Source organism: Globicephala melas, chromosome 4 (assembly GCF_963455315.2).
Source record: "Globicephala melas chromosome 4, mGloMel1.2, whole genome shotgun sequence".
In the NCBI taxonomy this organism is placed as follows: domain Eukaryota; kingdom Metazoa; phylum Chordata; class Mammalia; order Artiodactyla; family Delphinidae; genus Globicephala; species Globicephala melas.
Window position 1 is genome coordinate 122635182 of NC_083317.1, and position 25421 is coordinate 122660602.

At 40.9% G+C, this 25421-nt stretch overlaps 1 protein-coding gene across 1 annotated transcript in view; it reads left to right on the forward strand.

Moving 5' to 3' along the window:
- Positions 1–69: 69 nt before the first annotated feature.
- The window catches only part of PCOLCE2 (procollagen C-endopeptidase enhancer 2), a 71193-nt gene continuing 45841 nt past the window's right edge, over positions 70–25421 (forward strand). Inside the window, exons 1-2 of the mRNA XM_030873300.3 lie at positions 70–425; positions 1356–1464. Coding sequence (XP_030729160.1) covers positions 343–425; positions 1356–1464 — 192 coding nt within the window. The 5' untranslated portion in view covers positions 70–342. The remainder of the gene's footprint in view (positions 426–1355; positions 1465–25421) is intronic.

Sequence of the window (25421 nt, forward strand, 5' to 3'; positions counted from 1 at the left end):
CCGCCCCTAGAGAGGAGGCGGCTCCCGCCTGGGAGCCGCCCCCTCTCGCCGCCAGAGAACAAACGGGATATTCAGCAGTGGCCTGTGGCTGCCAGAGCAACTCCTCAGGGGAAATTAAGCGGCGAGGCTGACTGCACCGTAATCGCCTCTAGAAAAGCGCCCGGCCCCGCCTGCCGTGCACGCCCGGCTACCTGGGCTGCCCCGCGGCGGCGCGTGCGAGAGAGCGGGAGAGGGCTCGCCGGGGTGCCGGCGCGCCGGGGCGAGAGTCCGGGCCAGTGCAGAGCGCGCGGTGCTCCGGGGTGCGCGCCGGGGTGGGGCGAGCCCCGAGCGTCTCCACCGGCCATGAGGGGCGCGGGCGCCTGGGCCCCGCTCTGCCTGCTGCTGGCCGCCGCCGCCCAGCACTCGCGGCCGCAGCCCCCGGAGAGGTAACGCGACCCCCGCCCGCGCTCCCTCCCTTCCGCCTTCTCTTTCCCTCGCCCACGGCTTGGCTTTACCCACTCCGCTTCGGGGCGCCGGGGGACCCACACGCCACCAGGACCCCGGGATGGCGCCCGTCCTCGGGGCTCCTTCCGGCGCCCCCCAGCTCCGCCCGCCCCACGGCCCCGCAGCTGGCCGGCCACACCTCTCCTCTCCCCGAAAGTTCAGGCGGGCGCTGGGAAGCACTGGGACCCAAATGTGTGGACTTTGCTTTACTCCTGTTTTCTTCCCCGGAGAGGCTTTGCCCAGAGACAGAAGCCTAGGGAAAAACGCGAGTTGCCCGGCGCCCGGGGAGCGGCTCTTGGCAAGTTTAACTCTTCAACCTCTGAGCTGCCAGATGGCTCCAGGACCTGGGCCGGGAGACCCGCCCTATGGCCAACTTTGCCTTCTCCTTTTCAATGGGAGGTTCTGCCAATGGCCAACGATTTTCAAACAAAGAGAGAATTAGGCATCTCTCCAAATCCAGGAAATTAAAACTTTTTCATATTAACCAATTACTTGTCTAGCTTTAAAACCATGCACTTCACGGAGCCTAGCTCTCACTCTCTCTCTCTCCCCGCCCCCCCCCCCCGCAGTTAAAATTTCCATTTACCATTTTCCTGTAAGATCTTACCACTTATGTGGAGGACTTGACTGCATACGGATGGATGGATAGATTGATCTTGTTACTATGGTGGAGACAGATGGCAGCTGGACTGAATGTTTTAGCAGGCTAGAATTTATTCTAGGAGCTAACAAGTATTTCAAATCCCGTCTATGATGCAGGCAGTCACTTGTCAGTATTCACTTGATCCATATTAATAGACTGCATCTTTCTGAAATTGACATTAAATTGGTAGACAGTGTTTCAAATTTCTTTTCTTCTTTTATTTTCCCAGACCTGTTTTCACATGTGGCGGCATTCTTACTGGAGAGTCTGGCTTTATTGGCAGCGAAGGTTTTCCTGGAGTGTACCCTCCAAATAGCAAATGTACCTGGAAAATCACAGTAAGCATTTTTTAAGAGGGTATTCTCCAAAAGTGAATACCGGAAACAGTGGAAGAGCTGCTGCTTTTTTCCTCTGCTGTCAGAATTTCGGTTGGGGGCAAATGTCTGTAATAGTGAAAGGTTGGATTTATCTCTACTATTTGGGAGATTTTTAATAGAACTAGTGGTGCCCTGCATTAACAGTTAGAAAGGGCTCGAGATAATGCTTGCAGGGATAAATTCTTAAAGCAGATGTGTGTCTGAAAACCCAGTCTGACTCAGCTGAGTTTCATGGATTCAAAATTAAGGCTATCTTCAGGCAAAGGCCCATCATAGAGACTTCTAGAAGCTATTTGTTGCCTGTGCCTTTCATAAATGTCTCCCAGTGGCGGATAGAAGATCAAAGGTAGTACTCACCTCTGACTACTTTATAACCATTAGGGGGAAGAAAAGGGGAAAGAAAAAAAACAATCCCACTTAATGTCTCTGACTTAAAACCACCACTAAAGGCAATCTAAGAGTAGAGAATAACAATAACTTAGGGGAGAAAAAGCCTAAAAACAAAAACTAACAAAATGCCCAGGTTGGTTACTAATGGCATAGATTATGCTGAGTCAAGGTAAGAAATCAGATTTAGAGACAGCCAGCCTTAAAAAAATAAGTCCGGATTTAGTCAGCTAGAGTGAGTCATCTTTCCAAGTGAGCATAGTAGTGACCATTATCTTCTTCATTTTTTTCAATTTTGGGAAGTTGTTTGGTACTTGAACACATTAGTTCACTGAAAGCTTCATTCAGTCAGATTGTACCGCCCATGAATTAATGATTTTTAAAAGTAGGTACCTCTTATTGAGCACTTACTGGGTGCCAGGCACTGTGCCAAGTAGGTAACAAGCATAATCTCACTGAATCTTTGAAATCACTGTGAGGAAGTATGATTATCCCCATTTTATAGATGAGGAAGCTGAGGTCTAGAACAATCATATAAACTGACTTGATCAAGCATTGGGTAAGTCCAACTTTCTATGAAGTAAAGCCTATTTTGCAGTGAGGCCTTCCCACCAAGAAGGTCATTTGACAGGCAGAAATGAGGGGGTCTCCTTCTTTAAATAAAAGTCAGTTCCTATATGCATTGATGCTCTCCTGTAAAATACCGGCTATCTAATGAATTGGTACAGGTTTCATTATGTTATTGCAACACATGGGGCCAGGAGAGGATGGTCATGAAAACTAGCTCTGCAATATTGATATTAGCATAAATGTGAAATAAGGCTCTGAAACAAACATGTAACTTGGTTTTTATGTTATAGTTTTGTTTCAGTTATGATTACATGGCTGTAAGTTAAAAATGACCCAAGGAAATTAGTGACTGAGAGGCACCATGTGCCTAGCAAGTAGACTCCATGGTTAGCCCAGTGTTTTGGGTCTTCGGGGCAATGTTAGTTCTGGAGGTGCGGAAGGGTGTCCAGTGAAAGTTGTCCTTGGTAAAGGAGGTGTGTGCCCTCGCAGAGGCCTGACTACCTTATTTTTATGTGTGGGAAAGAGGAAGTGTAACGGATGCTCCTTATGGGTACAATGTCAAGGTGAGGCATGCTGGCTCTCATTCCATCACTCGTAAGCCGTGTGATGGATTTATCTTTAAACCTCAGGACTCTTGTGAAGATAACATGAGATGGTATGTATAAAGCTCTTTGGCTGAGTGTCTGCGTTACAAGAAGTGCTCACTAAACGTTAGCTACCACCGTTACCGTTGTTGCTAGTATTGACTCATCCTTTCTTCAGACTGGTCGGCAATATGGCAGATCACTGCCACCCCCTTAGTATATTGGCTAAGCTGGGCTTGGCATCAGCTTTAAAGCAGCTCAGACTTTGATGGAACAATAGACTTTGTTATGTGTATCTAGGAAGCACTTATTTCTGTGCTTGGGTTCTCCTGTGATCTTACAGGAGAGATTCTGTGTGCGTTAGGACTAGGTTGGCTCCAAGTAACAGAGATCCGAAGTAACAATCGCTCAACCAGAAGCTTGGTTCTCTCGCATGTAAAGGAATCTGGAGGTAGGCAATCCAAGATGGGTGTGGCAGCCTCAAATCATTAGGCACTCAGTATCTGCTTAGATGTGTGCTCAAGTTCCAGCCATCAGGTTCATGGTTTAGCCAACAGAAAGGAAGAGAGGAAGGGCACAGATCCTCCCTTTAAGGACATTGTGCAGAATTACCTGCACCTTGCTGTTTACATTGCACTGGTTAGTTATTAGTTACATGGCCACTTCTAGCTGCAGGGAAGCCCTGAAATGAAGTCTTCATGTCAGGAATCCACGTGCTCCGCTAAAATTCAAGAGTCTTCTTTTGAATAAAAGTCTTCTATCAACTGTGGAAAGAAGGGAAAACAAGCAAACAACAAGCAGTCTCTGTGACATATTTACTTGTGGTTTGCCCAGGCTGCCTGAACTAATGCTCAAAAGTTGAGTAAAAGAGTTGAGCAAATGCCAGCCTTTTTGAAAAATATATACTTTTAGAAAGCATAGGTAATGCACAAGAAAGGACTGCACAATTTGCTTTTCTAGTGAAAAGCTTTATAGTTTTTACTCTTAGCCATTTGATTCTGTTTCAAGGGACTGCCTCTTTTATGTTTGCATATGAGTAGCCCCAAGAACTTCCAGAGGAGCCCAGTACATTCTCCTGGTTTTAATTACAGCCTCAGCGGAATGTTCCCAAAGGCCTTGGATGCTCTCAAGATCTCAGTTTCAAAATATCTTCATTTCTTTGTATTTCACAAGGAAAAGCACTGAATCGTTGGAAAAAATATTCCCGGTTCTTCTTCAAGGTCCTCTGGTGTGTCAGAGTAGAAGAAGGGAGCTCCCTAGCTTCTGTATATCCTTGGGTTGATAAAAGAAGGAGGACTGTGGTAGCACTAAAGCTTGTAGAAGGTGGTAGCCCTAAGGTCTGTCATTCATTCAGCAAATGTGTATTGGGTCTTGGGTACTACTGGAGTTTTGGTGAACGAGGCAGCTAAGCTCCTTGCCCTCATGCAGCTAGCATCTTAGTTTGGAGAGACAGGCAGTTAATATTTAAACAAACAAGTAAACAAGAAAATATTACATAGTGATAACTGAATTATAAAAATAAAATAGATACCACTTCATATCCATCAGGATGGCTACTATTGAAAAAACAGAAAATAATAAGTGTTGGCAAAGATGTGAAGACACTGGAACCCTTGTGCATTGCTGGTAGGAGTGTAACATGGTGCAGCTGCTGTGGAAAACAATAGGATACTTTCTCAAGGAATTAAACTTAGAATTACCATATTACCCAGAAATCCCACTTCGGGGTATATACCCCAAAGAAGTTAAAGCTGGGATTTGAACAGATATTTATACGTCCATATTCATGGCAGCATTATTCACAATAGCCAAAAGGTGGAAGCAACCCAAGTATCTATCCATACATGAATGGACAAACACAATACGGTATACAAAAGAACATTACTCAGCTTTAAAAAGTAAGGAAATTCTGACACATGCCACAACATGGGTGGACCTTGAAGACATTATGCTAAGTGAAATAAACCAGTGACAAAAGAACAAATATTGTGTGATTCTGCTTACATGAGGCACCTACAGTAATCAAAATCATAGAGACAGGAAGTAGAATGGTAGTTTCCACGGGCTGGGGGAGTAGAGGAATGAGAGTTAGTATTTAATGGATACAGAGTTTCAGTTGGGAAAGATGAGAAGGTTCTGGAGATGGATGATGGTGATCGTTGCACAACTTAATGCCACTGACCCATACACTTCAAAATGGTGAAAATGGTACATTTTATGTTATGTATATTTTACCACAATAAAAAATTTTTGAAAATAAAATAAAACAGAGCAGTGGAATATTAGATAATAACCAGATTCCAATTCCAAAAGGGCAAATCTGTAGAGACAGAGAGTAGATTAGTGGTTGCCTGGGGCAGGGGATAGGTATGGAGATTAACAGTTAATGGTCATGAGGGATCTCAAAGGTGGAAATGACCTATGGTTGTACAACTTGGTATAGTTACTGAAAGTTATTTAATTGTGCCGTTAAAATGGGTGAGTTTTATAATATGTTAAATATACCTCAAGAAATATGTAGAAAAAACCAACAAACATAACATAGTGGTGGGATAGAAGTAGCTATGGATGAGGTGGTTGGGAATGGCCACTCTGAGGAAGTGACATTTGAGCTGAGGCCTGAGTGATAAGGATCCAGCCATGTGAAAGTCTGGGGAAGAGCATTTTAGGCAGAGGGACCGGTGGGTGCAAAGGCCCTGAGGTACAGACAAGCTTGATTTGTCTGAGGAACAGCCAGGAGGTCACTGTGGCTGGAACAGAATGAGTTAGCGGGACGATGGGAGAAGTAAAAAAGGTGAGCGGGGGCCTGTAGGCCATGGTGAAGAAGAGTAGGAAGCCACTGGAGAATCTTAAGCAAAGGAGTGAGATGTTCTGATTTTAGAAGATCATTCTGGCTGCTGTGTGGAAGATGAATTGTAGGGCATTAAGAGTGGAAACAGGGAGACCGATTAGGAAGCTGTGGGGCCTCCAGGAGAGAGAAGATGGTAGAATGGACAAGAGGGATAACCAAGGAGATGAAGAAATGTGGACTCTTCTCCCTAAAGCAGTTGTCTTAGTAGTTCTGAATGCAGCTAGGGTGGAGTGGCACTGGCCAAGAGGCCCAACGCACCAGGCTCTGGACCCTTGCTTGACATCTGCTCCAGACAGGGCTGTGCTCTGGTGTGGCCTCATCCAAGGCAGTCCATTAAAGGCTTTCTGGAAACCAGTGGATCCAGTCCATTTTCCAGCTCCTGCAGTCAGTAAACCAAGAGTAGAATTCCCACTGGCTATTCAACATCATAGAGACCCCTCAAGACGGAAGAGTCTCAGAGTAGCCCCCAAACTCAAGTTCCTGTAGCCAGAAAGATCCTGCTTCTCACCACTCATCTGCTTTGCAGTCCATTCTTCCAGACTGGAGATGTGTCCCAGCAAGGTGGCTTTCACCACCAAATCCTCTTCATCAAACTCTATCTTATCAGTGGGGGCGTGGAGGTGGGAAAAGCCTAATGTTAACGTCTGTATACTTTGAGAAAGGTGAAGGCTAGTGGTCACAAGCAAACTTTCTAGCCATTTGTATTGGACTTTCTGAGATGGAAGTACAGCTTGCAGATTGGAAATTTAGATTTTCCCTTAAATTATAGGACTTTAAAATTTTCCTTGCTATTTCTTGGACGGCTGCACTGTCTAAATACACTATCAACATTGGCTATTTAAATTTAAACTAATTAAAATTAAGTTAAAAATTAAAACTCCAGTTCCTCAGTCACCCTGGCCATATTTCAGATGCTCAGTGGCCACATGTAGATGGCAGCCACCATATTGGACAGTATATAATATGAATATTTCCATCATCACAAAAAGTTCCTTTGGACAGTGCTGTTCTAGAAAAATTTCGAGGTTAATTTTACTCATGTGAAGATATGTTGAGGAGGCACGTGCTCCGTGCTGCTTAGTTGTACTTCTGCTTTGCAAACGAGGAAGCTGATGCTTGTTCTGTGTAGTGCCAAAGCTGTGACTGGAACTCAAGCCTCTTGACTCAACTATATCTTTCTGGCCACCAACTCTTGGTGACCTCAACTACGCTTAGGTTTTACTAATTAATTTTGCTGAGTGTGTTCTAAAAAACGTATGGCTAGAGTTCAAATCAGAGAATTTGAGGGTTAAGAAATTGTTAAATATTTTGTTACTAATGATGGAGTTGAGGGTTTCTTAGTTTCTCATAAGAGTTGAGGTTCAGGACTGTAACCTAAGGGGCATCTGCATAAAATACCAAGTCTGCATACATGGGGGGTGGGTAGGACTTAAGTATGATTTGACAGCTAAGGGAAGTATAATTTTTGGAAAATGGTGGCTGGTCTTCTAAGCAGGCTTGGAAGGACAACATGACTGGGTTGAGGCAAAAGTCACCCAAAGTGATTGAACAATGAGAACTGCGCCTGTACCAAGCCCGGCAACAAGAAATGAAACTCCAAGTATTGACATACCACCACCCGGACCGCTCTATCACAGTGGTCCCCCTGCTGGGTACATGTGCCCAAAGGGGCAAGACTGTGCAGGAGACAGTAAGAGACCTCTGCCCTAAAACAAGTCAGGGAGAGTGGACCAGTGTCAAAGAGCACAGCCGGTGGGATGTGGCTCACTGCTACACTGGCAAGGCATGTTTACCAAGAGCCCACGAAGCACGGCTGTAAGTGCTGGAGACACACAGATGAACACCTGGGAGATATGAGCATGGGAGGCTGCCTGGGATGACGCATTCCCCAGGCTCTGGGTGGGAAGGGAAATAAAACCCAACAGGCACCTCGCTTTCTTGGGTCCACCAGCACAAAGATCACCATTCTATTAACAGTTTCCTTATAAATTCATTGCAAACTTGGCATGTCACCCAATCCTTCGGTTCCTTGATCTTTTCATCGATAACTTGTTCATTTTATAATCCCAGTAGAATTGGAGATTCATATTGATAATTTGACACAATTTAAAAAAGAAAAAGAAAAGAGGCTTTAGTAGCAAAATAATACCTTGTGAAAGCAACTCTATTCAGAGTTTGACTTGGGCTGCATATGGTATGGCCAACTAAGTGGAACCAGCTGAAACTTGGTTTATAGCAGCTATGCAAATTAGAGGAAACTTGAAGCCTAGAACATTCTGGGAACTCTCCTCGAATAGGTATGTAGGAATTGTTATTTTAAATTGGTTCCCAAAGTTAACAACTAAATATTGCATCTGAATTGCTGTTGTTATCTAACAGAAACAGCAGTTGGTATGCAGGTGTCAGTGAAAATGATTTTGTTCTTAGATTTAAAGGTAGGCATAATTTACAAAACCGTTTTTAAAAATGAGATTATTCATGTATGTGGTCTTATTGTTATAAAACATTATCGGAATTACAAGGTATTTGTTTATGATTTATATCTCTTTTTTATTTCCAAAAAAAAGTTTGAAGGTACTGAAATTAGAGAGCAGATTATTGAAGGTTTCAGTTATTATTTTGAGCAGAAATCTGGCTTGGGAAAAAACCAGCAAACATTTGAGCAGTTTAAAATTTGGTGGTTCCTTTAACTCTGAAGTAAATAATGTGGGCTGATCAAAAAGTCACAGACTTATGCCAGAAATGGAAGGAGAATTATAGCAATGAATAGAGTCAGTCCTATTTAAGCCGAAAGTATGTGGCAAAGTTTTCCTTATTTAGCTAATTCATGCAGAGGAAAAAGGCATAAATTGTCATATGTAGAACATCTTCAGATTCCCCAGGTAATACACGTACTGTCATTTTGCTAACTACCTTATTTTTTCTATGCAACTGGAATTAAATATACTCGTTATTATACAGGTCGCAGATCTAAAATAATAACAAATGGTTACTTCATCTGCATCCAATTCTGTGATGTCGGTGGATACATGTTAGTATGTCCATTTCACAAATGGCAAAAGTGAGGTCTAAAGAACTTGTATCTTGCCTCATATCCCTGCAAATGGTTTGAAAAGCCTAGCACATTTTCTGACTCGGTGACACAAATGCACTATTATGCACTTATTTAACAAATAAACATTCGCTTAATGCTTATTGTGCATCCGATATGTACTGAGCATTGGGCTGGGCCCCAGGGCTAAAAGGTCAAGGCATAGTTTCTATGCTTACGGAGTTTATAATCTGGTAGGGAGTAGTTAGATAAGAAAATCAGTAGCAATTACGTTGTGTAAATAATTATGCTACTCACTGTAAGTAGTTTTAAGTATTGATAATGTGGAATAAGGCTGATAGACATTTTAAAAATTATTGAAGTTCTTAGATTATTTAAATGAAAACAATTATTACCTCATGCGAAGAGTAAAAGATGTTATGACCCACTTTACATCTGTGCTGCTCTAAGACTTGAGAAATGGTTATATGTCCTTTGTTTGACAGCACAGGGCTGTTTTACAACACATGCCTTGGTATTTCCAAATACACCTAATAAACAATTGCGTAAAGGCATTCCTTACCATGGGGTGATTTTGTTACTTATGTGTGTTAAAGTCATCATACTGAATCCATCCTCCAAAAGCCTGATTAAGTTTAAATGGCATTCACATTTACTTTAGAGAAATGATAGATTGAAAATGTGATTGGGGTTTACATTTTCCCACTAACCTTCATATGGCTTCATGAAAAGCAAGTCAGCAGTGGTGGGGCATGGAATTGCATGAAAATTGAAACATATAGTGATGTTCTATTTAGATTGGGGCTAGGTATATAATTTGAGAAAACAAATAGTGAATTTAGACAGGAACTCAACATTTAAGTCGCTTAATCATACCTAAGGGTATGGCAAGGGGTTCTAAAATTACTGTAACTGTTATTTGCCTGGTATAACCACAGCAGGACAGATAGCGGAATGGAATTTTGGCCTTAAACACATATTTCCTGGCTTTAAAATACATGTAGGATTTAGAATTATATAGAGATTTAAATTCCAGTCAACTATGGGGTTTGTTTTAATGTACCTATACATTTGTTAGACTAGGCTTCGTTACTTCAGCTGCCTGAATAGTAATTTAACCCAATGCTTGACTTAATATCATTCATATCTAATTCCTTAGTAAAGATGAGTGCAATTAACAGAGAATGTCTGCATACCCAAACTTGAGCACTCTATGAATGGGAAAAGAACACGATAGCTACATGCTGTCTGTTTTTTAATTAGGAGAGAATAATTCAGAAACTTTGCGATTCTTATGACACTTAAACTGTCCCAGTTAGGTTTCAATTGATAAAATACTGGAAGCATTAAAACATTTTCCATGCTGCCTTCAGTCCTTCTGAGAAGCAGGGGGAATATAAATCCTAAATAAATAAGCAAGTAGGTGACGATTTCCCACTGGGGCCTCAGCCCAATTTTTCTAAATTTGTTTAGTTTCCTGCTTGCTTTTAAGGGCTTCTGTTGCTTGTTTTGTTTTGTTTTTCTTTGCTGTCTCACATGGAAATCAAATATGTTTTTATTGATTGAAAACATGATGTTTTATTAATGTGCTTATTTGTACTGCTTGTATTTTTAGGCCTGGTTGAAGGCAGATGCCTTAGAAAGGGCTTAATGAGTAGAGAAGAAAATGAGAGACCATGAAAATGAAGTCCTCTTTGGGTATTTCTTTTTTCTGAAAGAGATTCTCTTTAATAATATATTAATGACAAAAAGTAATTTTTACTGAAACATCACTATAGTAATAGAGCACAAAGATAACACATTTAAAACCCCTCTATTAAAGAGCTGTATAATGAGAAAGCATTTAACAGAGGTAAAACACCCAGAAATGGTTTTAAAGATTGTATTATTAAAAAGACTGATGGAATTAGTTTCACACTCCTATCCCAGAGTTCAATTTATGATATGAAATTATAGGCAAATTTGAATTGTTCCATAAAATTTGCAGATTCCTTGCAATCTATCAGGTATTGACAGAAAAAAAAAGAAAAAGAGAGTGGTTTCATTGCTTGGTTGCTCTATGCTGGAGACCAGAGAAGCAATTACAGGGCTCCTAATTCTAAGGCTTTCTCTCTCTTTTTTTTTTTTTTTTCACATTGTCCTGCTTTTAGAGTTTGGAAAGTGTTCCGGTGGTTAGCTGCTGCACAGTCAAGTTTTATCTGTGTGGATCATTATTCCTTGAGCCTATGAAAAACGTAATCACTAAAACACCCCTGCACATTATAATTTTGCAGCCTTATTGAGAGTGGCAATGGCGCTTTGGGGGTACTCTTGAATTTCTTACTCTAGGGACTTGGGAGAATAGAAGTGTTTTCTTCAGATATAAGAGTCAAGGTGGCAAGTCTCTGTAAAACCAATATAAATATCTAAAAATAAATGGAACCACCACAGAGACGTGGGGAGTTGCAATTAAAGCTGCACAAGCCCTGCCAGTAAATATCACCTCTCTTTCACCACCTCAGCCCCAAGACACTCCTGGACATGAAATATAATAAAATAGTGTTTCCCAAAGTGCAGAGGGAGGGAGAGACCTTTTCGTCACAGATGGGCTGTTCTGTGGACCAAGCTGGTAAGAAGCACAGGGAAGCCAGTGGAGATTGGATTGCTGCTTACCGCTCCTAGAAGTGAATTGATAGTGTTATGGACTAGGGTTCTTGACCTTCCTTAATCGATAGAAATTGATAAGAGGCCAGACAAGAAATTCAGGCCGTGCTTTATTGGGGCCCCTGCTGCAGCAGGTGGGGAGCGAAAACAAGTAACAGGTTCCCTTGCTCATTTCTGGGGAGGGGCAGCAAGCTGGTTCCTTATATGGGGTGAGGATAAGGGTGTGTCCAGGGGTCGGGCTGGAGGTGTGGCTTAGGTGGCTTGCCCACCCTTTTGGTGGAGTTGAGTGCAGGTGACGTGCACATTACCCCTGTTTTTGCTCCGGGCTCTTCAGAAGTAGCAGTTGGGTTTTTGATCTCTTTGTATCTTGTTGTCCATAATTTGCCCCAATTGGGCATGCACACAGTTATTTTTAGTCCCTCATAGTTTCTTTATATTTTGTTGATTGAGGAGACATTTTTCCAGGTGCAAGCACTGCAGCAGAGGGTCCCTGGTCCCAGCCTGTCTCAGTAAGGGTCTGATAGAGGTCTGATATAGACTTTCTAAAAGCCCTGGGCTATGATTGACCTTCTGGGAAGAAATCATAATTCATTACAACTATTTTTAAAGTACCTTTCAGAGATCAGATGCTGGGTTGGGCAGGGAGACTGTAATGTTTGGAAAACCATGTCCCAGAATAGGGCTTGGTGTGGCAAGGAGGCTTTCACTAGGCTCGGAGATGTCCCGGAAAAGATCACAGTAGCACAGGGTAACAAGGTTCACGGTGGAGTGTTGTAAGTGTGGCATCACTCAGTGACTAGTAGAAAGGGCATTGGCGAGTCATACTGAAATATTTTTCAGCTATTTACTAGGAATGTGATGCACTTTCTAGAACTTTCCAAAGTTGGTTATCATGGCCAGACCTGCGTTGTAAAGGTAGCGTGAGGATTGAAGGAGGTGGTAGATGAGAGGCCCTTGGCACGAGGCTTGATGCAAGAAAGTAGTCAATAAATTTTTTTTCAACCTCTCTTCCAGGACTGTAATAAGCCATAAAAGGGTGGTGTTTGTGTAGAACTTGTCTGCAAGCCAACGCATTTCAAGCTGGATGGTAATCCCTTTGGGGCATGGCTAGCTCCTATGGGTATTGGAAATACCCATTCCTACTCACTATGTCCTTTCTTCACTTAAAATATGGTCTTTCATAAGACTTTGTCCACAGAAGTGCTTCCAAACCTTCCCTGATTCTCCTCAAGCTAACCACCTCTCACCCAGCACCAACTGAGAATGCCCCTTAACTTTTAAGACTAGGGTGTTTAGAGGCAGAGAAAGGATTGCCAGTTAAGAATTGCAAATAATTTTCTGTCTTTAGAGATGGGGATTTTAATTTGCTTTTGAAGGCTCAAATCATCAGAATAGTCCCCACTAGTTATACAAATTAAGTAACAAATTTATTCATTTATTCCTAATAGAGATACCCCATGACATATTATTGATAGTTAAGAGTGCAGTTTCTGGAGCCAGACTGCCTGGGTTCAAACACCAGCTCTCCTATTATGGTGGTGAATCCCCAAAGATGACCCCTAAATAACCTCACCTCCTGGTATTCACGCCTTTTTCTAGTACCCCCAAACATTGAATCTTGGCTGGCCCTATGAAAAAATAAAATGAGACAGAAGTGATACTACATGACTTCTGGGGTTGGGGCATGAGAAATCTTAAAGCTTTTGCCTTAGTCTCTTAAAACATGAACTCTGGGGGAATCTAGCTGCCATAAAAGGACTGCCATGCTATGAGGAAGCCCAAGCTAGCCTTGTAGCGAGGCTTCATGGAGAGAGAGAGAAAGATGCTCAGACAGCCCCCAGCTGTTCCAGTATTCCCAGCTGGGGTGCCAGACATATGAGTGAGAAAGTCATCTTGGAGGACCAGCCCCAGTTAAGCCTTCAGACAACTTAAGCCCTAGCTGAGAACTGATAGTAATTGCATGAGATAATTCAAGCAAGAATCACCCAGCTGAGACTAGTGAAGTCGCAAAACCATAAGAAATAAGAGTACATTGTTGTTTTAAGCCACCAAATTTTGGGGTTGTTTGTTATGCAGCAGTAGATTACCAAAACAGTTACTTACTAGCTGTATGACCTTGACCTTGAGTTACATACTAGCTGTATGACCTTGAGATGAGTTTCCTCGTCTATAAAATATGGCTAATAGTACTCTCTACCTCATAGGATCATTTTGGGCATTAAATTAGTTATTGCATGTACAGTATTAAAAACCGTGCTTAGCACATGGTAAGTACTCGAAGAAAAAGTATTATTCATCCATGAAATATTTATTGAATGCTTAATATGTGTCAGGCCTTGTTTTATATTCTGGAGATATAATAGTGAAGGTTCTTGTACTGATGGTGTTTACTCTCTATGGGGAGAAGAGAGACAATAAAATAGATCACAAATAGTAGGGTAGGAATAAGTACCATGAAGACAATAAAACAAGGTGATGTAATAGAGACTGAGGCTGACGATGTGACATTTGAATTGAAACCTGGATGATGCAAAGCATCTCCCCACTGATGGTTCCTGAAGAAACTGTGAGGTCATCACTGCTCTGAATGCAGATGACTAGGTATGTGGCATTAAGCAACTTCTGACATTTCTTGTCCATTACGAGTACAAAATGTCTTCTGGATGATTACGAGTGAAAAGGCCTTGCTCATGAATTAAGGTTAACTCCTGTGGACAGGGTAGTGGATTTGGTTTGCTTCTTTGCTTCTTTATATTTGGTTTGTTTGGCTTTTACTTTTGAAAGGTGCTTTGGGATGTGGACAGGGGAAGAGCTGAAGGGTCAGTTTTTGTGCGTAATGTTGTCTTGGGTCCCAGGTGACACGGAGTGATGCAGAGTTGGGAGGAAGGTGTTGTCCTCATCCTGGCTCACAAGTCTCTGCAACTTGGGAGGGTGCAGAATCTTAGGAGCATCAGAAAATAACACCCTTGAAACAGATAGCTGCTTCCTCTTCATCGGCCCGTTCAGGGGACTTGGACTCCATCACCAGGAACATTCTACTTATCCATTCATCTGTGAATGGACACTTGGGTTATTTCCACTTCTGGGCAATTTTAATAACGCTGCTGTGAACACTGGTGTTCATGTGTCTGTTTGAGTCCCTGCTTTCAATCCCGTTGGGCATACACCTAGGAGTGGAATTGCTGGATCATGTGGTAATTCTCTGCTTTATGAGGAGCCACCAAACTGCTTTCCAGCAGTAAGAGAGGAAAGACACGTGAACGCTATCACTAGGGAGCCAGACAGCTTTGTGGGCCTGTGTAGACATCCCTTGGAGATACTCCAAAACAACTGAGATTTTAGGGGGGATTCTGGCACAGTCATCAAGCTAATAGGAACTTGCACCATTGTTCTTTAGGGATTACAACTAGGCATTTATTGTGTGGGGGATACATATATGTGGTAGAAAAAAAATTTTTTTTACTGCAAGGCAATTATCAAGAGCCATACATTTACCCTAGGAATTGCCCAATATACTTGTTTTAATTATTATATTAATTGTGATTTATAATTTTAATGAACTTGCTTTATTCTCCATAAGTCTTATATATATTTATCCCTATAAATCTGAGCAATGCATATATTGTTTTATTACTCTCTATAAATCTTAGCTATTTATATATCTGAAAATAATGAAACTATATTTCTTAGTAGAGAAATAAATCATAGAATTATTAAGTCAGAAAGGAATTACCAGAAAGCATTCCTGACTGTCTATCCCCCAGTGCAGGCTGGAATCTACTTCCTCTGTGTTCCCATAGCATCCGGGGAGTATCTTTATTGCAACACTGATCACTGATCATCTGTTTACTAATCTGTCTCCTCTACTAAACTGAAAAGCTCTTGCGGACAAGACCCTTATTTTAGTTTTCTGTTCTCCTAGTAGCTAACATAGTGCTTGACACAGGCAATAGTAGCTGATGAAAGAATGAATGTATAAATGAATGAATGTTCAAATGAATGAGTGAATGAATGAATAGATCAATGACTACACCTCCTCTTAGGCAGAACAGCACAGAAGCTATAGATCTCTGCAGAAGAGTATCAATTTATTGCCAAAGATCTCTAGGGAAGGAGACTTATTCTGAAAATGACTTATTCTGAAAATGTTTGTAATCTGCAGAATGCTACTGTTAAAAGAGATGTTCCCTTCCTGCATCCTCCTTGCTTCTAGTTGTGTGCCATATGTGTGCTGTTTGCACCTCCCCCTGCGTTTGTGCATTACCAGTCACCTTATGGCTGTACTGGGTGACCACCAGTCAGTCAGCATAACATCAGTGACATGAACAGAACAACACACCCTGTGGATTTAATGTCGATTTCTGCATATTTACTTTCCAATATGGGTGAACATTCTTAGATGCATCATTGTGTGAAGTTCTTCTTCTGTGCCTTCTGTTCCACTGCACAGTGTCACTATAAATACGCATTACACTTCTCATATACGCAAAAGTACAGTGCTGCAATATTAATGTTGACTTTGTAAGCTGTTAGTTTTATGTATAAAACCATTCGGGGTTGGAATTTGTAAATAGTTAAGTAGAGAAATAGATAAAACAGTTAATATGAATTAAGAGTGTGTTCTTTTTTTTTGAATTTTATTTTATTAAAAACATTTTTTTTATACAGCAGGTTCTTACTAGTTATCCATTTTATACATATTAGTGTATATATGTCAATCCCAATCTCCCAGTTCATCCCACCACCACCACCACCAAGAGTGTGTTCTGTTAGCTACTTCACTTTGGTAAAAACGTTATATTCTTTTAAAGCCAACACATCCTTATAAAAATGTAAGTGATAGAAGGCTGAATGAAAGAGATTAGATTATAACATAATTCTCACATTTGTAGAATTGCTTGGTTGAATGAGCATTTATAACATTGAATAATATCACCTTAAGTATTATATTTAAGTTTAGGTATTTCATTCCATTTAGCCAATAAATCTTTTGAAAAAAAAAGTCATTTGGGGCAATTCTTCACATCTTGTGAGGATGAATTAACAGTAAAATTGTCATCCTGTTGATGAGGACACTTCCCTCTGGCTGAGTAGTGATTTTCACACTTCCCCAAGATATGTATTCAGTGATCCTGGGGGCTTTTATGAGGGAAACAGACATGGTAGCTTCTGTTGCAAAGCCAGGCAACAAGAGGCAAGATTTTTCTTCCCACTTAGTGTTATTCTGTGAGCTGTGACGAAGACACAAGATGGAGCACCTATGAGGGATGCAACAAGAAAGGATGTTGGTATGGGAATCAATGAAATTATTTTATTTGATTTAGGCAAAAAGTATTTACTGAGCACCTAGCATGTTCTAGGCAGTGTTTGGGCACCAGGAATATGTCAATGAACCGGGCAGACAGAGATTCTTGCCCTCAAGGAGCTTTGCATGCCTTGCATGTGCTGGGAGCAGTGAAGAAGCCTGTGGAGTGAACAAAGGGGAAGGGAGCAGACGCTGAGGTCAGACAGGGAAGGGTGGGGTAGATCCTATACGGCCTGGAGACCAGTGTGCGTGAGATAGAGAGCCTATCAGTCAGGGTCTCCATGGAAAACAGCATGCTTGAAATAGCATGTTGGGGATGGGGTGTTGTTTACAGAGAAGCTGTTTAAAAAGGGTAGGGAAGCCTAGAGGAGAGAGATATTACTAGAACCCAGGAGTCAACCCAAGGGGACCTCACAGAGAAGGAGCCAGGGAAGTTAATATCCTGACCTAATTCTCTTCCGTGTTTTCTGTTTCCTGTTGGGGCTTCCCACGGCCACAGCACCCGAAGACAGTGGTTGATGCATTGATCCAGGTTAACCACCCAGTAAGGGGAGTAGGATGGAGATGGGAGGAGAATGGATCCAGAGGGACAAATGGAAGACATTGGGCACAGGAAGCCTGTATCAGCAGTCTCCAGAGAAACAGGACCAGTAAGACATGGATATACATATACACACATGCATATATACATACAAACATATACACATGTGCATATAATGTACATATATGTATACATATAAACACACATATACATATGTATATAAAATATATACACACATACATATATAGAGATTTGTTTCAAGGAATTGGCTTATGCAATTATGGAGGCTGGCCAATCGGAAATTTGTAGGTCAGGTCAATTGGCTGGATTCTTTCAGTCGGGAGCTGAGATGCTGCAGTCTTGAGGCAGAATTCCTTCTTCCTCAGGGAAAGGTTTTGCTCTTAAGGCCATTCAGCTGATTGGATGACGCCTACCCACATTATCAAGACAGCCTTCTTAGTGAGCTGATTGTAGATGTGAACACATCTATGAAGTACCTTCATGGCCACACCTAGGTTAGTGGTCGATTGAATCATTAGGTGCTACAGCCCAGCCAAGTTGACACGTGAAACTCACCATCCAGCACCACATCAGTGTTCTGGGCCAGGAGTGACATCATGTGACTTGTGCTTGTAAAGGATCACCTGGATGCTGTGTTGAGAATAGAGCATAGGCTGCTGGGGTGGAAGAGGGGAGCCTAAGTAGGAGGGTCTTTCTGTAACTTAGGTGAGAGGAGATGATGGCTTGGACCAGCCATGGAGGAGGTGAGGGCTGGTCAGTGTCTGGAGATACTTTAAAGTAGAGCCAATAAGAATTGTCGATGGACAAAATGTGGGGTGGAAGAGAAACAGAGGAGCCAAGGATGGCTTCAGAATTCTTGGCCTGAGCAAACCGGAAGGAGGAGATCAAGGTGGCACAGAAGCTGGGGTGGAGCGGATTTGCCGGGGTGAGCAGGGGTTCCGTTATGACATGTTAAGCTGGGGTGTACATCAGACCCCACAGCAAAATGTCCTTCCAGATACCGCTTAACCAGCAGAGAGAACAGGCGGCAGGTAACAGATTGCTTCCTATTCTTGATCCAGTGCCTCGGAAAAAGTAATGAAAATGTTACAAACTTGATCAAATGGCAGCAGTGAGCCCCGTCTTTAAAGCGTGAGGTTCAAGGAGCTGCTGCAGTACAGGACTATGCTTAGGTGTGCCGGCGGCTGAAGATAAAGGTGCTCATGAAGCTTTTGAAATGAAGACGGTATATAGTAAAAAACAAAAAAATCACTTCACTTCACTGTTAATGTCTAGAAAGACATTTCTTCTGCTTCAAATGACCTGGTGTATTATAGCAATAAATCCTATTTCTTGCCTACCCTAAACCTATTATTCAGAGCCATAACGTCACTATTTTACATTGAAAATTAGGAATTGGAATCTTGAGTTTGAACTGGGGTACAAAGTGTTTGGTTGCTGAGACTTTGGCAATTTCCCAGCACCGGATGTTTTCCTTCACCTTTCAGAGAAATAAAGCAATAACTTAACATTGGGCATATTTTCAAGCTACACCCAAATGCTGCAGCAGAAAGTGAAAAAATACTTTCTAGAGCTAAGTATTATCAAGACAGAATCAGGAACCCATTCATTGCTCTTGCCCAAATTGAAACAGTCAGCTTTCTAGGCCTTGAGTGTGATAAATCCATCAGTCTTAACATTTTACAGAATGCTGCCATGTGTAATGAGAAATCACCGTTATTCCGGGTCCTAATTTGATTTGACTCTCCAGAACTTTCTGACAAAGCCAGCAAACACTTGATGCCATTCTTGACATCCTATGATGCTTAGGATTTTCTAACTTTTAGAGACAAGAATAAAAATAAAACTGACTGCCTCTGGTACTATTACCAAATGTATTGGCACACTCTAGAATCATCCCTCTTGTTATTGTGAAAATACTATTAATTGTAAGATAGTAAATGAATTAAATTTTAGACTTTTAAAAACAGGCCTAGAGTTGACAAACTGTGTACATTGCCTGTATCTGTTAAATGGTCCTTGGAGGCCAAAAGTTTGAGAAACACTATTCAAGACAGTGCTCTCCTTAAGAGCAGAAGCCACAGTTATGTTTGTCCTTTCCTTAGAGCCCAGCAGGTGACCTGACACGTAGTAGGTCCTTGATAAATATTTGATTAATTTATTGAAAAAAATTGGATAGCCTTCCTAGAAGAAACAAAAGAATTATCATTGTTCCCTTGTGTTTTTTGTCCTGCCTGCAAGGAACTTGCATTCGTTTGGGAAGAGTTTACAGCCATTGCATTCCTGTGTTTTACTGATGAGTTATCGTCAACACATTCTGCTGCACTTTCCTCACACGTTTCAGTTACTTTTCTGAGCAGAGACAAAGAACCACAAGTCACAACCCTCTACAACAATTCAGCTTTAGCTCCCTTGGGAAACTGTCAAATTAACCACTAATATTTTCTGTTTTTACTCACTTATGAAATGGCTGTTACTTCAGATTAAGAATACAATTGATATTAATGCTACTGAACTGAACTTGGGTCCACTTGCCTGCCCACTGTGCAGCAAAGCCAATCTGCTGACACTGGTTTGTAGTGAAGGAAAGTACAGTGTTTATTTGCAGGGCACCAAGCAAGGAAAATGGGCAGCTCATGTTCAAAAGACCCAAACTCCCTGATGGCTTTCAGGGAAGGGTTTTTAAAGGCAACATTTGGGATGAGGGTTGCAGATCATGGACTTTCTTCTGATTGGTTGGTGGCGTGGTAACAGGGTGATGTTTTTGGAATCTTAACCATCAACCTTGTGGTTCCAGCCATTCTGGGGTCTACAAGCTTGTGGTCAGCATGTAGTCACTATTTTCCACTTTAGTGTGGGTCTTAGTTTCTGCAGAACAACTGGAAGATATGCATCACCATGTTATGTCTATCCCTTGAGCAGGAACTAGGACTCTGTTTTATCACTGAACTATTGTTTAGGCTATCGCTACTTTTCTTGCTTAACTGCTTTTCCTTTGTTTCTGAATTCCACCACTTCTCTAATTAGTAACTGGCTGAGTCTGTGCTTTGGAACTAAAGGAAGGCCCAAGAGACTAAAGCCTTTCTCTGCACACAAGAAACAGGGGACACGAAGGGGGGTGGCTTTTGTACCTCTGTGGGCTCCACGGGGTCCTGCTCGATTTCACTCCCCGCTTTTCTTTGATACTCTTCAATCCTGAGGGGATCAGGGGCGGGACAAGAACGGAAGTAAAGTTTTGGATAGAGAGGTTAATCGTAAACTTGGCAGGGTAACTCAGTTTTAGGGAGACTGGGTTTCATTAACAGGACAGCATAAATTAGATATGGCTTGTAGTAAGTTGTGAGATTTTTATACTGGATCACGGGGCGATGGACTATGACTAGACTTTATAGCAATTCGTTGTTCAGGTTCATATCAATTTCAGAGTTCCTCAGTAGCAGGTTTCAAGTTTGCACAGTGTTGTGGATGGCACTTAACTAGTGGCTGTGTTATGATACATAATACTTGTAATTTTAGCCAACATTTATTGAGCCTTAAGTAAGCAGCAAGCACTGTTCTAAACTCAGTAGACTGAAAGATATATGTTCGTACCATCTGCATGACATTGTGTATTTCTGCTTATTTTAGTTTTGGAGGGTTTTTTTTAGGTATACTTTACATAGAGTGAAAGGCACAAATTTAATATTTATAATTCAATGTATTTGACAAATGCATCCACCTGTGTAACTGACACCTCCTCCATTTCCAGTACCCAGAACCTTCGCTCTCACTCCTTCCCACACAATTCAACATCCCTCCACGGTACAAGCACCATAGATTAGTTTTTCTTGTCCTAGAACTTTATAAAAATGGAATAATTTGGAAAGCACTCTTTTTTCTTCTTCAGAATTTACTCGGCATAATGTTTTTGGATTTATCAATACTGTTGTGTCAGTAGTTTGTTTCTTTTATTGCTAAATATTATTCCATTGTATGAGTACACCACGGTTTGTTTACCCATTCTCCTGGTGATGGACATTTGGGCTATGATGAATAAAGCTGCTGTGAACTTTTTGTGAAGGGCTTTTCAATGCATATGTGTTTTCTTTTCTCTTGTGTAGCTACCTAGCAGTAGAATTCATGAGTCATGGGATAGGTACACATGTACCTTCATAGGAAACTGCCAGATCAGTTTCCAAAGTGGTGACCCTTTTACACTCCCACCAGCAATGGCAGAAAGTTCTGTGTGCTCCACATTCTGGCATTTGATATCATCATCAATCTTTCATTTTATTTATTTATTATTATTTTTTTAAACAACTTTATTGGAGTATAATTGCTTTAAAATGGTGTGTTAGTTTCTGCTGTGTAACAAAGTGAATCAGCTATACATAAACATATATTCCCATATCTCCTCCCTCTTGCATCTCCCTCCCACCCTCCCTATCCCACCCCTCTAGGTGGACACAAAGCACTGAGCTGATCTCCCTGTGCCATGCAGCTGCTTTGCACTAGCTATCTGTTTTACATTTGGTAGTGTATATATGTCCATACCACTCTGTCACTTGGTCCCAGCTTACCCTTCCCCCTCCCCGCATCCTCAAGTCCATTCTCTATGTCTGCATCTTTATTCCTGTCCTGCCCCTGTGTTCATAAGAACCTTTTTTTTTTTTAGATTCCGTATATATGTGTTAGCATGCAGTATTTGTTTTTCTCTTTCTGACTTACTTCACTCTGTATGACAGTCTCTAGCTCGATCCACCTCACTACAAATAACTCAATTTCGTTTCATTTTATGGCTAATATTCCATTGGATATATATGCCACAACTTCTTTATCCATTCATCTGTTGGTGGACACTTAGGTTGCTTCCATATCCTGGCTATTATAAATAGAGCTGCAATGAACATTGTGAAACATAACTCTTTTTGAATTATGGTTTTCTCAGGGTATATGCCCAGTAGCGGGATTGCTGGGTCGTATGGTAGTTCTATTTTTAGGTTTTTAAGGAACCTCCATACTGTTCTCCATAGTGGCTGTATCAATTAACATTCCCACCAATAGTGCAAGAGGGTTCCCTTTTCTCCACACCCTCTCCAGCATTTATTGTTTGTAGATTTTTTGATGATGGCCATTCTGACTGGTGTGAGGTGATACCTCATTGTAGTTTTGATTTGCATTATTCTAATGATTAGTGATGTTGAGCATCCTTTCATGTGCTTGTTGGCCATCTGTATATCTTCTTTGGAGAAATGTCTATTTAGGTCTTCTGCGCATTTTTGGATTGGGTTGTTTGTTTTTTGATATTAAGCTACATGAGCTGCTATATATTTTGGAGATTAATCCTCTGTCAGTTGCTTCATTTGAAAATAATTTCTCCCATTCTGAGGGTTGTCTTTTTGACTTGTTTATAGTTTCCTTTGCTGTGAAAAAGCTTTTAAGTTTCATTAGATCCCATTTGTTTATTTTTGTTTCCATTTCCATTTCTCTGGGAGGTGGGTCAAAAAGAATCTTGCTGTGATTTATGTAACAGAGTGTTCTGCCTGTGTTTTCCTCTAAGAGTTTTATAGTGTCTGGCCTTACAATTAGGTCTTTAATCCATTTTGAGTTTCTTTTTGTGTATGGTGTTAGGGAGTGTTCTAATTTCATTCTTTTACATGTAGCTGTCCAGTTTCCCCAGCACCACTAATTGAAGAGACTGTCTTTCCTCCATTGTATATTCTTGCCTCCTTTATCAAAAATGAGGTGACCATATGTGTGTGGGTTTATCTATGGGCTTTCTATCCTGTTCCATTGATCTATATTTCTGTTTTTGTGCCAGTACCATATTGTCTTGATTACTGTAGCTTTGTAGTATAGTCTGAAGTCAGGGAGCCTGATTCCTCCAGCTCTGTTTTTCTTTCTCAAGATTGCTTTGGCTATTCGGGGTCTTTTGTGTTTCCATACAAATTGTGAAAATTTTTGTTCTAGTTCTGTGAAATATGCCATTGGTAGTTTGATAGGGATTGCATTGAATCTGTAGATGGCTTTGGGTAGTAGAGTCATTTTCACAATGTTGATTCTTCCAATCCAAGAACATGGTATATCTCTGCATCTTTTTGTATATCCTCTTTGATTTCTTTCATCAGTGTCTTATAGTTTTCTGCATATAGGTCTTTAATCTCCTTAGGTAAGTTTATTCCTAGGTATTTTATTCTTTTTGTTGCAATGGTAAGTGGGAGTTTCCTTAATTTCTCTTTCAGATTTTTCACCATTAGTGTATAGGAATGCAAGAGATTTCTGTGCATTAACTTTGTATCCTGCAACTTTACCAAATTCATTGATTAGCTCTAGTAGTTTTCTGGTGGCATCTTTAGGATTCTCTCTGTATAGTATCATGTCATCTGCAAACAGTGACAATTTTACTTCTTCTTTTCCAATTTGTATTTCTTTTATTTCTTTTTCTTCTCTGATTGCTGTGGCTAGGACTTCTAAAACTATTTTGAATAATAGTGGTGAGAGTGGACATCTTTTTTCCTGATCTTAGAGGAAATGCTTTCAGTTTTTCACCATTGAGAATGTTTGCTGTGGGTTTGTCGTATATGGCCTTTATTATGTTGAGGTAGGTTCCCTCTATGCCCACTTTTGGGAGAGTTTTTATCATAAATGGCTGTTGAATATTGTCAAAAGCTTTTGTGCATGTATTGCGATGATCATATGGTTTTTATTCTTCAATTTGTTAATGTGGTGTATCACATTGATTGATTTGCGTATATTGAAGAATCCTTGCAACCCTGGGATAAACCCCACTTGATCATGGTTTATGATCCTTTTAATGTGTTGTTGGATTCTGTTTGCTAGTATTTTGTTGAGGATTTTTGCATCTATATTCATCAGTGATATTGCTGTGTAATTTTCTTTTTTTGTAGTATCTTTGTGTGGTTTGGGTATCAGGGTGATGGTAGCCTCGTAGAATGAGTTTGGGAGTGTTCCTCCCTCTGCTATATTTTGGAAGAGTTTGAGAAGGATAGGTGTTAGCTCTTCTCTAAATGTTGGATAGAATTCGCCTGTGAATCCATCTGGTCCTGGGCTTTTGTTTGTTGGAAGATTTTTAATCACATTTTCAATTTCAGTGCTTGAGATTGGTCTATTTATGTTTTCTATTTCTTCCTGGTTCAGTCTTGGGAGGTTGTGGTTTTCTAAGAATTTGTCCATTTCTTCCAGGTTGTCAATTTTACTGGCAAATAGTTGTTTGTAGTAATCTCTCATGATACGTTGTATTTCTACAGTGTCAGTTGTTACTTCGCCTTTTTCATTTCTAATTCTATTGATTTGAGTCTTCTCCCTTTTTTTCTTGATGAGTCTGGCTAGTGGTTTATCAATTTCGTTTATCTTCTCAAAGAACCAGCTTTTAGTTTTATTGATCTTAGCTATCATTTCCTTCATTTCTTTTTCATTTATTTCTGATCTGATCTTTATGATTTCTTTCCTTCTGCTAACCTTGGGGTTTTTTCCTTCTTCTTTCTCTAATTGCTTTAGGTGTAAGGTTAGGTTGTTTATTTGAGATGTTTCTTGACGTAGGATTGTATTGCTATAGACTTCCCCCTTAGCACTGCTTTTGCTGCATCCCATAGGTTTTGGGTCGTCCTGTTTTCATTGTCATTTGTTTCTATGTATTTTTTTATTTCCTCTTTGATTTCTTCAGTGATCTCTTGGTTATTTAGTAGGGTATTGTTTAGCCTCCATGTGTTTGTAATTTTTACATATTTTCTCCTGTAATTGATATCTAGTCTCATAGCACTGTGGTCAGAAAAGATACTTGATACAACTTCAATTTTCTTAAATTTACCAAGGCTTGATTTGTGACCCAAGATATGATCTATCCTGCAGAATGTTCCATGAGCATTGGAGAAGAAAGTGTATTCTTTTGCTTTTGGATGGAATGTCCTATAAATATCAATTAAGGCCATCTTGTTTAATGTGTGATTTAAAGCATCTGTTTCCTT